At 40.4% G+C, this 13,807-nt stretch overlaps 1 protein-coding gene across 1 annotated transcript; it reads left to right on the top strand.

Annotated features, from left to right (window-relative positions):
- Positions 1-409: 409 nt before the first annotated feature.
- Positions 410-6,244, top strand: LOC100277635 (uncharacterized). The gene is made up of 5 exons (NM_001151147.3): positions 410-742; positions 1,716-1,909; positions 2,576-2,894; positions 3,724-3,804; positions 5,579-6,244. The coding sequence occupies exons 1-5, from the start codon at positions 635-637 to the stop codon at positions 5,612-5,614; spliced, it is 738 nt and encodes a 245-aa protein (NP_001144619.2). The 5' UTR covers positions 410-634; the 3' UTR covers positions 5,615-6,244.
- Positions 6,245-13,807: the final 7,563 nt, after the last annotated feature.

A 13,807-nucleotide genomic window follows, 5' to 3' on the forward strand; every position in this document is an offset into this window, starting at 1 on the left:
TATAAATCTTTGTTGTCATATGATATGAGATTGGTAGATCAATATATAAGCGACAATGAGATTGGTCTTATACTCATGCATTTTTATTTTGTTTGTCCGTATCTTTATCGTTATTTATACATTTCTTTTTGAACTGATCTATTTCTGATTTGAATCATGTATTTTTTTTCCATTTCTGGCTGTTTACGATTTTCATTTTGTTTCCACATTAAAACGTATAGAAGCGACAATGAGAAGAAAGTTTCTATTTCGAATTTCGGCGCAAAAGGAAACATCCGAAATCAAATCAGAAAAAGCTTTCCGGCGCAAAGGAAAAACCCCCATTTCAAACAAATCAGAAAAATAAAAATAATTTCCCAAACAAGCCAGAGAAAGCCCCGATTAGCACCCATCACGTCAGGGCCCTTTCACCGTTCAGACTCTCAAACTCCCTCGATTGTAATAACAGAGAAAAAAACCATCCGCCGGAGGCCGGAGGGCAGATTCTCCACCATCGCCTCCACTCCACCCTCACTACGCGAATCCGCGGCGAACCCCCCTCTCGGATTCCTTCTCTCCTCCCCGCCCCGATCGCGTCGTCCAGAGACCGCCAGGCTCCGGCGCCCCCGCCCGCCCGGGCTCGCCGGGGGTCGGGATGCCCTGCTGCTCGCCGTCGCTGCTCGGAGTCGGGCCGCGGGTGCGCTCCTTTCTCCGCGACTACGACGCCCTCCAGTCCCTCGCCCTCGCACTCATCTACCTCCAGGTGCGCATTCCCCTCGTATGTCGCCTCAGAAGGCCGGATCGGCCTGGCCCACCGGCGGCTTGCCGCTCCCCGCGAGATCGGCCAACTTCTGCTCTTGTACTCGCTGCTGCTCTTGCTGTTAGCGCCTGTGATGTGAAACCTGGTGACGGTATCGGGTTTGAGCGTCCTCTAGTGTTTCCTACCGTAGTGGGCGATATTTTAGCTGCCTCAGTTTTGTCAGTAATTCTAGTAGTTGAACGCGACGGGGAATTGTAGTTTGGTCGAATGCAATTCAGATAGGGTTCCGCTTATTTTATATTTTAGGCGTGAGGTTGCTTGATGCTTGGGTTTTGAACTAGTAGGCTTCTGGATGAAGTTTCAAGGTTCAGTTACGTTTAGAGATAACTGCGCCTTGCAGCTTAATACTGTGGTTTATGTTCTCTGAATTTGGTCAGTTTCTGTTGTTGTCTTTGTGTTTCTTACATTGTTGGAGACAATCATGCGTCAGCTTTTGTTAGATGCAACTAAGGTGCCGTTTGGTTCCTAAAATGTAACGTAAATGGTAACGGTAATGGTTTGCATTCGATTACTAGCGGTAACAAATTTGAATAGGCTGGTATCAATTCTAGTGTGGTATCCGATTACGGTTGGACTTAAACAAACATGATTTAACTTTATTTGATACCTATTACATTACAAATTTGTGAACCAAACATCACCTAAGTGAATCCCTTAGACGTGATTATGTTGAATTAGCTACCAAGTTGGTGAAACAGTGAACGGAAACTGGTCGGTTTACAATGTGATGACGCTTGGCTATTATTAGCATTTTACATAGTTAGCTCGGCTGAGTACTTGCTTTTTGTTTGGTTCTCTTGATCATTATGCGACTTTAATTCTTATATCCTTGAAATGGGCCTTCATTCGGCAGAAGTTGAATTTAATGAAGTCGTGATATTCATGCTCATAATTACTTCATCAATTTTTGTTTTAGATTGGTTGTGCGCTGATTGGGTCACTTGGGGCATTGTTCAATGGGGTTCTTGTGATCAACCTAGTGATTGGTCTATTTGCTGTTGTTGCAATCGAGAGCAGCAGCCAGAGACTTGGCCGGACATATGCTGTCCTTCTCTTCTTTGCTGTCGTCCTTGACGTTGCTTGGTTTATACTCTTCTCCCATGCTATCTGGTATGTCTTCGGTAGCCACCATCTATCAGTTTAGTTACCCTGATGTTTTCATTTGGTACAATGTGAAGTTTGGCACCTAGAAAGGAATGTTGTATTCTCTATATTCGAATGCTTAATTGACTGATTTTTTGACTGGGTTTCTTTATTCATCTTTCACCATGACATAACTAATTGTTTTCAATGTTGTATAACAGTTGATCTGTCAATGACTTGTCATGCAATGACTACCTATATAGGTTCTGAGTTCTAATATATCACTAGAGTCATTACTATGATCATTGAAACTTAGAACTTTGAAGCACAAGTTGTTCGGTACTCCATCAAGTGAAGCTTTAGCATGTGTGATCATATATTCTAAACCATTGCTTTCATATGTTTAGGAACATTTAAATTATACTTGCAAAATTATATGTATAGATTTGTCGTCAAATTTTATTTTGGTAACATTCTAATTTTGCAAGGTTTAATAAAGTTGTTACAGTAGAGGTTAGTTTGGCATCATGTATCAGTGTGAAAAGCATTACTTGTTGTGACATGACTGACTGGAAAGTGCATGTGTTCTATTGGACAAGTGTAGAGAATTTTTCTTATATAATTTTTGTTAGGCACGGCAACATTCTTGTAGTGTTATAATCTGTTTCCTAACTTTGTCTTCTAATTATACAGGACTATTAATCCTGATGAGAAGTATGGTGAACTTTTTGTTTTCTCACTCAGACTAGCATTGTGGATGCAAATAATTGGGTTTTCAGTTAGGTTTTTGTCTTCATTCTTATGGATTCAAATGTATAGATTAGGGGCTTCTTCCAGCACGCCAACATATTTTGAAACCAACCATGAAGCAAGAATTAGTTTCTTAAGCCCTAGATCTGATTCAGTTAGACGGAGTCCTACGGCAGATGATATATTGGGAGGTTCGATCTATGATCCTTCTTACTACTCGTCACTGTTCGAGGATGTCCGAAACAATGCATGCAATCATCAGGTATTACCTTCTAGTTTCTGCCACATCCACACTATTCTTTTTCATTCAATGTTTAACTTATTAGGGGAAAGAATAGGATGACTAAATACCTCTGTCAAATTTGTGTGGCTTTCTAACTCAATAAATTTGTCTTCTCTAGACTACCTACTTCTAATCTCAGTGACAAATAAATAAAAAATCTGAATGTGTTATGGGCTCATTAGAAAAGTGTCACTGTATTACATAGCAAAATCTTTGATGTACAGCTTTTGACACGTTTATTTGTCTGAAGAAGTACCGACAAGATAGTTTCAGAGTATAAAATATCTATTTGATTCTTCTGGTAATACTGACATACTGAATTGCACTATTTTCATGTAAGTAGCTCTTTTCTCCGCGAAGACGTTTGCATAAAAATAAGATAAGATAAATTCATGTTTGTACTATACTTTTGGACTGCTTCTAAGATAATGGACCTTTTCGGCCAAGTTTATGTAGTACTCGGGTTTGTAAGAATTAAGTGTGTATACTTCACTACTCCACTGATTTTGTAGTTACATTTAATATGTGTTAACATGGGAAAAGTTTATTAGCTACTCCACCCAAATTGTTTTCCCCTGGGATAGAGGGGGCTTTTTCATATGGATATGGGCACTGAAAAACTGGTTAGGATTTTTCCCTGGTACAGAAACAAGAAAAAACAATGTATTATCTCAGTTACTTTCTCTGACTGTAAATATGAGTCTGTATAGAGTTCTCTTAAGTCGTTTTTATGGCCAATATGTAAACTCTCATATAGACTAACAATGCTGTAGTATTTTAATTTACAAATTTAATCCTCTGTTTGCAGGGTGATAAACAAAGTGGTAGTAATGACAGTGGTTCAACATCTGCAGGCCAGACACCACGACTTAAATCTTTTGCTAATGATGTAAGTGATACCTGATATTTGAAATTGCTAAACAATCAGTTCATTCTTAGAGGATTTTTATGTATTGGAAATTGGAATCCGGGCCTTATACCCCCCAGCAAATTGTTATGACCTTTATGACAATTTAAGCTAGAGTTGGGTGTATGAATGCTTGCTGGTTCTGCATAAAATGTGAACACAATTACTCTTGTATTCTCAAAAAATCAGTATGATAGGATGAAAACTTAGTAATATGCCATTGCTATAGATCCCTAGTTCCGTGATGCTATCTTGAACTGGTTTCTTTAGTTCGCGGATATCCAGTACTAAATGTCATGTACTGCTTAATAATCAGATGGAGAAACTGATTTCTGACTTGATATACTACAAGTGTGGATATAGGAGTCTTATATTAGTTTATGCTAACTCAATTTTTACAGTGCCTGTTTCTGACATCTAAGCATTCGTAAGTCTGCTTAGGAAAAAACACTACAGTCAGCCAATGTTCCTTAGAGCATCTCTAAGAGACTAGCCAAATGGCTCGTCAAATCAAATTTTGACTACTAAACAGCAAAATAACTCTCCAACAGACTATCTATCTGACTCGTCTGGCTATCCGACTCTTCAAATTGGCTCCCTCACTAGCCAAATTTGGCTAGCCACCTGACTAGCCAAACTAGATAGACAGTCTGTTGGAGTGTGATGCTGCATATAGAGTGCAATCTTTATAAAAACGTAAATAGAGAGCTAAAAATAAAGATTCTCTTGGAGATGCTCTTAATGCAATGTGAATCATGTGCTCTCCAATTTCAAGCCATCTTCTGTTTGCTACCCGCCCATTGGCTGAGGGTTCTGATGAGAATGCCCCTATTCTGTGCTGCCCATTATTACAAAGAATAACGTAGTGGTTTACCACTAAGGGTGAACGTCTGCTGTGCTCCTGAAATTTTGCTTTTGTTTTTCCATGTTTTGTTTATTTGCTTTGTCTGTCCTCAGCACTTCTTCACTCCTTTATTAGGCTTAAATCCATCAGTTAGGTGGTATAAGAGGACTAATTTAAACTTTATATTAGATCAAATTGTGAACATCGATGATAAATACTTAGGGTGGTTCTTTTGTCACTTGTGGAGATATCTTGGTCGTAAGGCCAAATTTTGTATCCTTTTCTTCTAGCAAACATGGTCAAACTGAAAGTGACATTAAAAAAAAATACCCAGGTGGGGTGCCTAGACCCGCCTAGTGACTGGTCTTCTGAGCCTTAGGAAAACTCACTGGCTTATTGGTGAAAAGGAAATGACTGGAATTTCAATGCCATAAATAATGTCATGATGAAAAATTTGGGCCAGCTTGGCAAAGACAAATTTTTGTTGACATTAACACATGAGTCATTTTTGGCTGACTGCCAATACAGCATACTGATGAAACTACTGGTTAACATTCATGTTATGGAGTTGGATTGGATCTGCACATATTTGTTGGAATGAACATTATGGACATTTTTTAGTTATTTGCAAACATTTTCTGTGGGGCAATAATTGCAAGTTTACGTTTTGAAAAAATTCAGGGTGTTGTTGACAGTCTATAGATTACCTTCCCCAGTGTTTTCAGAATTTCTATTTGAACTTAGTGGCATTTTTTTTCGTTTGAATTTAGTGCCTAGTCACAAACCAATGGCATTGGCGCATTGCAAAATGACACTGTAAAACTACCTCACATCAAATGCATTGTATTTCTATAGGGTTGCAGTTCTATTGACTTGGACATGTGGACATGATCCTAACATTTACATTAACAGGTGGAAGGTGGACTAAAAAGACCGTTGAACTCCTAGGGATAAAACAACGGGCTCATCTTGGGAACCTAAATCCTGTAGCCACCGTTCTCTTTGAAGCATAGAGGTTTGCACACCGCAGCAGTTTATTTCTCAGACCAGCGGGAAGGGGGTGTCCAACGAAAGGAGCTTGGCAAATACTGTAACGGCGACTGCCTGTGTTGCCGAGCATCCACAGCAGCATCGGTGCCATTTTGGAGCACCGTTCGTACTCAGCGAGCTTGAGCCGGATGTTTCTGCAAATAGCTGTCCAATGTTGGTGTTGCATATCGACCTATGCCATGCGATATGTTTACTGCCCATCATGTCCCATTTTTCAGACCTCTCTTCCTGTTTCTTTTAACTACCAAGGAAAATGAAGCAAGTAGTTCGTTAGTTCTTTAGTCACTTAGTTATTTTCTAGCTGTAGGCTGGCAGTTGCTTCTCTTCTAGCATTTTGGTCATTGTTCATAGCATTTGTGTTGACAAGGAACAGATCTCTAGATCAGTGAAAGGAAACAAATGTAAGTTTCATTCTGTTCTAGAAAGAGCTGTGATCCCTATTGGATGCATGAGTTTTGTTAGAAATGTTGCAGGGTTTTCACACGAAATTGTTCTGGACCCACAAGTTATACAAGTCAAATTAGTCTATATATTTACGCGAAGATCCTTGTTGGGCCATGTTGGCATGGCTTGTCAACGGCTGAACCGCTATGACCCATGGCACCCCTGTTGCTTTTGAAAAATAATCTCTCAATTCTAATTTATAATTCGTTTGAATTTTTTGTCCTAAGATTGACCGACTCATCTTATTAAAAAATCATAATTATTGTTACTTTTTACTGTGGTATCGTCTATTATATAATATATTTTAAATATAGTTTTGTATTTTTTGTATTTTTTAATTTCTTTTTGAATAAGATGGGCCCGTTAAACTTGGCACAAAAAAGTTAAATAAATTATAAATTGAGATTGAGGGAGTAGTTAATAACTGTGAAGAGCTCAGTTTTTTTATTCAAAACCAAATAACGTATTCTATGGTTTATATTCATAAAGATCTTTAATCCTAGTGAAATCTTCTGTAGATAGATAGTACCCCGTTTCTACTCCTAGTGAATCGCTAATCCCATCTCTTGAAACAAAACATCTATATCAAGCACATGGAAAGATAACTGAGTGAGAATAAATTTCTCCAAGCACTGAACATGTTATTCAGACTATAACTTTATTAGACATCGATTTAAACATAGAAGAATGCATGTCATAAACAAAGGTTCATAATAAGAATATTTATCCAATGAAATGTCCTTAAAAAACTAAAAGGCACGATGTATAAATAACCACCTTCATATATGAATAAAGCAATAATCCTTATATAAATAAATATAATACTCATCGTATCCACAGCATACCAACATAAAATTTAATACAAATAAATCTTCAAGATTGCAAATGCAATGTATATGCATATCCACTATCTCTATATCATAAATTATGAAGTTGCATCAGACCGTGTCTAGCAGCTCATCTATATGGTCAATCAAAACACTTTTTTATTATAGACTATATTGTTTACAGAGTGGAGTTTGAATATGGGTATAAAGATGGATAAGCTGCTGAAGCCTCGCCTCCTCTTCGAACAACATACACTTCTCTACCAGTCCTGTTGTGGATAGTAAGCGCTGATATAATCCACAAGAGCACTCCAGAATAGTCATACAAGTTTCTCACTTCCCTAGATATCACAAACATATTTTTTTGACAAGCACGAATATAATCAACAAAATAAAACGCAAAAACATGGAAAAAATTGTGATTAAGATAAGTTCCATCATAAGTGTTCTTATTAAACCATAAATGGTGAACATGACTAATAAACTAAGTTTACTATAGTGAATCAAAAGTATCATTATTGTCACTAACTATGAAAGAAACAGTCAAGCCATATCGCTAATTACATCCCTTCAAACAAAATATCTAAATCAAGCACATGGAAAGATAACTAAATGAGAATAAATTTCTACAAGCACTTGGACATGTCATTCAAACTATAACTTTATCAGACATCGATTTCATAGAAAAAATGTCATAATAAGTAAAGGTTCATGATAAGAATATTTATAAGCCCTTTAAGTATATATATAAGCGGGCTTGTGGGTATACGGACACAGGTTAGGATGTTTTATACCCACAAAAATAAACCATTGGGTATAGATCTAAACTCATACCCTTATCTGCGGGCACAAAACCATACCCAAACTCTCACCTTATAGTATTTGTGCCCGCGAACACGTAGATAATATGTGCCTGTTGCCATCCCTAGTTCTGAGCGTGTTTCAGGGGGTGCATGTTTGAGAGCACCTAGAGATGGGGTGAATAGGTGATCCTGTAAAAACTTGAAACTTAAAGCCACAAACTTGATTAAGGGTTAGCACAATAAAATCAAGTGGCTAATGAGAGCTCTTGTGAACCACAATTGACACAGTGAGAACAAGCACAAGAGACACAGAGATTTATCCCGTGGTTCGGCCAAGTACAACACTTGCCTAGTCCACGTTGTGGCATCCCAAATGGACGAGAGTTGCACTCAACTCCTTTCAAGTGATCCAATGATCAACTTGAATACCACGGTGTTCTTTTTCCTTTACTCTTTCCTGTTTGCGAGGAATCTCCACAACTTGGAGCCTCTCGCCCTTACAATGAGATGATCACAAAGAAGCACAGAGTGGGAAGAGCAACACACACAAGCCTCAAAACACGAGCACAAACATGCACACAAGTCACAACTCAAGCTCTAAGATCACACACGAAGTTCTCAACTCAAGAGGAGCTCAAATTGCTATCACAACGAATCAAATGCGCTAGAGAGAGATCTTGGTGCTAAGAGATGATCAAAGAATGCTTGGTCTGCTCCTTCATGCGCCTAGGGGTCCTTTTTATAGCCCCAAGGCAGCTAAGAGCCGTTGAGAGCAATCCAGGAAGGCAAATCTTGCCTTCTGTCGGTTGGTGCACCGGATAGTCCGGTGCACCACCGGACACTGTCTGGTGCAGATTTCTTTCCTATTCTGGCGCAGCCGACCATTGACGATTTGGAGCCGTTGGCGCACCGGACACTGACCGGTGCACACCAGACAGTCCGGTGCCCCCTTCAGATCGTTGGCCCGGCCACGCGTCACGCGCGGATTGCGCGGCCGACCATTGGCTCATGGACAGTCCGGTGATTTTTAGCCGTACGTCGTCGACGAAATCCCGAGAGCGGCCTTTTCACCAGAGGCAGCCTGGCGCACCAGACACTGTCCGGTGCACCACCGGACAGTCCGGTGCACCCAGACTGAGCAGAGTCTTGGCTGCTCGAGCCAAGTCTTTTCCATTTGTCTTTTCTCTGATTCTAGCACTTAGACAAATATGTTAGCACACAAAAACCAATGTAGTAAGTCTAGAATCATACCTTTGTATTGATTTGCACTTTGCCCACCATTTGGCATAGTTTAACACAACCATTTGTGTTGGACAGTTAATCACCAAAATACTTAGAAATGGCCCAAGGGCACATTTCTCTTTCAATCTCCCCCTTTTTGGTGATTTATGCCAACACAACAAAAAGCAACATATAGAAGTGCAACATCAATGCAAATGAGAACAAGAATTTGTTTTGATTCAAATTTGGCATATTTGGATCATTCTTTGCCACCACTTGGTTTGTTTTTGCAAATCAAACTCAGTTTTCTAACTCTAAGTCAAATTCACTTGTTGAGGCATAGAGAGAAGTATTCCAAGAGAAATTTATCAAAGATTCAAAAACTCCCCCTTTTTCCTATAATCAAACATTCTCCCCACAAGAGACCAATTTTTGACACAAAGAGACACTTAGAGTATTTTGACAAAACAAAAATTCTAACTCTACTATTTTCAAAATTCTCAAGTGGTAGCTGATCCATTTCTTGCTTTGGCCTTATTTTCTCCCCCTTTGGCATCAAGCACCAAAACGGGATCAATCTTGGCCCTTAAACCCCATTACCTCACCAAAATCTTCAACTTAGAGGCAATAAGATCATAGAGATGAACTTGGAGTAAGTTACCCTCTTATCGGACTGCAGTGGAAGTCTTTCATGGTCCAAGTCCACCTTTCCCTTTCAATGCACCTTTGAGACTAATTTAAGAAGACTCAAGCACATGGTTAGTCTCAAAGGATCAAGTTGTAGCACATCTCCCCCTAAATATGTGCATCACTTACACATGGACTTTTGAGGTCCGGGGAGTGATTGTACAACTTGAGCACCATAAATAAACAACAAAATGCATACATAACATGATCAAGGCATAAAACACATGTATGCTATAAATCAATCCAAGTTCCGCGAATCTAAGACATTTAGCTTACTATGCAGCCTGCAAAAGGTTGACTCATCTAGAGGCTTGGTAAAGATATCGGCTAGCTGGTTCTCGGTGCTAACATAAAACACTTCGATATCTCCCTTTTGCTGGTGGTCTCTCAAAAAGTGATGCCGGATGTCTATGTGCTTTGTGCGGCTATGTTCAAAAGGATTATCCACCATGCGGATTGCACTCTCATTGTCACATAGGAGTGGGACTTTGCTCAGATTGTAGCCAAAGTCCCGGAGGGTTTGCCTCATCCAAAGTAGTTGCGCGCAACACTGTCCTGCGGCAACATACTCGGCCTCAGCGGTGGATAGGGCAACAGAAGTTTGTTTCTTAGAACTCCAAGACACCAAGGACCTTCCTAAGAATTGGCACGTCCCTGATGTACTCTTCCTATCAACCTTACATCCAGCATAATCGGAGTCTGAATATCCAATTAAGTCAAAGGTGGACCCCTTTGGATACCAGATCCCGAAGCAAGGCGTAGCGACTAAATATCTAAGAATTCGCTTCACGGCCACTAAGTGACACTCCCTTGGATCGGATTGAAATCTAGCACACATGCATACACTAAGCATAATATCCGGTCTACTAGCACATAAGTAAAGCAAGGAACCTATCATAGACCGATATGCTTTTTGATCAACGGACTTACCTCCTTTGTTGAGGTCGACGTGTCCGTCAGTTCCCATTGGAGTCTTTGCGGGCTTGGCGTCCTTCATCCCAAACCGCTTGATCAAGTCTTGCGTGTACTTCGTTTGGGAGATGAAAGTGTCGTCCTTGAGTTGCTTCACTTGGAACCCAAGGAAGTAGTTCAGCTCGCCCATCATCGACATTTCAAACTTTTGAGTCATCACCCTGCTAAACTCTTCACAAGACTTTTGGTTAGTAGAACCAAATATTATGTCATCGACATAAATTTGGCACACAAATAAATCGCCATCACACGTCTTAGTGAATAAAGTTGGATCGGCTTTCCCAACCTTGAAAGCATTAGCAATTAAAAAGTCTCTAAGGCATTCATACCATGCTCTTAGGGCTTGCTTAAGTCCATAGAGCGCCTTAGAGAGCTTACACACGTGGTCGGGGTACCGTTCATCCTCAAAGCCAGGGGGTTGCTCTACGTACACCTCCTCCTTGATTGGCCCGTTGAGGAAAGCGCTCTTCACATCCATTTGGAACAACCTGAAACAATGGTGAGCGACAAAGGCTAACAATATGCGAATTGACTCTAGCCTAGCCACAGGAGCAAAAGTCTCCTCAAAGTCCAAACTTGCGACTTGGGCATAACCTTTTGCCACAAGTCGTGCCTTGTTCCTTGTCACCACCCCGTGCTCATCATGTTTGTTGCAGAACACCCACTTGGTTCCCACAACGTTTTGCTTGGGACGTGGCACCAATGTCCAAACTTCATTTCTCTTGAAATTGTTGAGCTCCTCCTGCATGGCCAACACCCAGTCCGGATCTAGCAAGGCCTCTTCTACCCTGAAAGGCTCAATAGAAGAGACAAAAGAGTAATGCTCACAAAAATTAACTAATCTAGAGCGAGTAGTTACTCCCTTGCTAATATCACCCAATATCTGGTCGACGGGATGATTCCTTTGAATCGTCGCTCAAACTTGAGTTGGAGGGGCATGTTGTGCTTCTTCCTCCATAACATGATCATCTTGTGCTCCCCCTTGATCACTCGCCTCTTCTTGATGAACCTGTTCATCGTCTTGAGTTGGGGGTTGCACCATTGTTGAGGAAGAAGGTTGATCTTGCTCCTTTTGTTCCTGTGGCCACACATCTCCAATTGCCATGGTGCGTATTGCGGTTGTTGGAACATCTTCTTCATCTACATCATCAAGATCAACAACTTGCTCTCTTGGAGAGCCATTAGTCTCATCAAATACAACATCGCTAGAGACTTCAACCAAACCCGATGATTTGTTGAAGACCCTATACGCCTTTGTATTTGAGTCATAACCTAACAAAAACCCTTCTACAGCTTTGGGAGCAAATTTAGAATTCCTACCTTTTTTCACTAGAATGTAGCATTTACTCCCAAATACACGAAAGTATGAAACATTGGGTTTGTTACCGGTTAGAAGCTCATACGGCGTCTTCTTGAGGAGGCGATGAAGGTAGACCCGGTTTATGGCGTGGCAAGCCGTGTTCACGGCTTCCGATCAAAACCGCTCGGGGGTCTTGAACTCTCTAAGCATCGTCCTTGCCATGTCTAGAAGAGTCCTGTTCTTCCTCTCTACCACACCGTTTTGCTGTGGTGTGTAGGGAGCGGAGAACTCGTGCTTGATTCCTTCTTCCTCAAGGTACTCCTCCACTTGAAGGTTCTTGAACTCGGACCCGTTGTCGCTCCTTATCTTTTTCACCTTGAGCTCAAATTCATTTTGAGCTCTCCTTAGGAAGCGCTTGAGGGTCCCTTGGGTTTCTGTTTTGTCCTGCAAAAAGAATACCCAAGTGAAGCGGGAAAAATCATCAACTATAACAAGACCATACTTACTTCCTCCTATGCTTAGGTAAGCGACGGGTCCGAAGAGATCCATATGAAGTAACTCCAAAGGTCTTGATGTGGTCATCACATTTTTGTTATGATGAGTACTTCCCACTTGTTTACCTGCTTGACAAGCTGCACAAGGTCTATCTTTTTCGAAATTTACATTTGTTAGACCTAACACATGTTCTCCCTTTAGAAGTTTGTGAAGGTTCTTCATCCCCACATGTGCTAGACGGCGATGCCACAGCCAGCCCATGCTAGTCTTAGCAATTAAGCATGCATCTAGACCGGCCTCCTCTTTTGCAAAATCAACCAAATAGAGTTTGTCGTCTAGTACACCCTTAAAAGCTAGTGAACCATCACTCCTTCTAAAGACAGACACATCTACATTTGTGAATAAGCAATTATAACCCATATTACAAAGTTGACTAACGGACAACAAGTTATACCCGAGCGACTCAACTAAAAACACATTAGAAATAGAGTGCTCGGATGAAATAGCAATCTTTCCTAGTCCTTTAACCTTGCCTTGATTCCCGTCACCGAATATGATTGAATCTTGAGAATCTTTGTTCTTGACGTAGGAGGTGAACATCTTCTTCTCCCCCGTCATGTGGTTTGTGCATCCGCTGTCGATAATCCAGCTTGAGCCTCCGGATGCATAAACCTGCAAGGCAAATTTAGGCTTGGGTCTTAGGTACCCAACTCTTGTTGGGTCCTACAAGGTTAGTGACAATAGTCTTAGGGATCCAAATGCAAGTTTTATCTCCCTTGCATTTTGCCCCTAATTTCCTAGCAATCACTTTCTTATCTTTTATACAAATTGCAAAGGAAACATTGCAAGCATGGTAAATTGTAGAAGGTTCATTACTTACTTTCCTAGGTACATGAACAACATTTCTTCTAGGTATATGATGAATAACATTTTTCCTAGCCAAATTTCTATCATGCATAATAGAAGAACTTGAAGCAATCATGGCATGTGATTCAAAAGCATTATAACTTCTATTATAATGAACATTCCTAGAATATCTCCTATCATGGTATATGAAAGCATGGTTCTTTTGAGCACTATTAGTCATAGGAGCCTTCCCTTTCTCCTTGGCGGGAATGGGAGCCTTATGACTTGTTAAGTTCTTGGCTTCTCTCTTAAAGCCAAGCCCATCCTTAATTGAGGGGTGTCTACCAATAGTGTAGGCATCCCTTGCAAATTTTAGTTTATTAAATTCACTTTTGCTAGTCTTAAATTGGGCATTAAGACTAGCCACTTCACCATTTAATTTTGCAATAGAGGTAAGGTGCTCAACACATGCATCAACATTAAAGTCCTTACACCT

This window comes from Zea mays, chromosome 2 (assembly GCF_902167145.1).
Source record: "Zea mays cultivar B73 chromosome 2, Zm-B73-REFERENCE-NAM-5.0, whole genome shotgun sequence".
NCBI lineage: Eukaryota > Viridiplantae > Streptophyta > Magnoliopsida > Poales > Poaceae > Zea > Zea mays.

What these genes read in the sequence shown, in the direction of transcription:
- LOC100277635 (NM_001151147.3), top strand. Translation starts at nt 635, where the DNA reads ATGCCCTGCTGCTCGCCGTCGCTGCTCGGAGTCGGGCCGCGGGTGCGC. An exon ending in TCGCACTCATCTACCTCCAG is followed by an intron (nt 743 to 1,715) that starts GTGCGCATTCCC and finishes TTTTTGTTTTAG; the next exon opens with ATTGGTTGTGCGCTGATTGG. An exon ending in ACAATGCATGCAATCATCAG is followed by an intron (nt 2,895 to 3,723) that starts GTATTACCTTCT and finishes CTCTGTTTGCAG; the next exon opens with GGTGATAAACAAAGTGGTAG.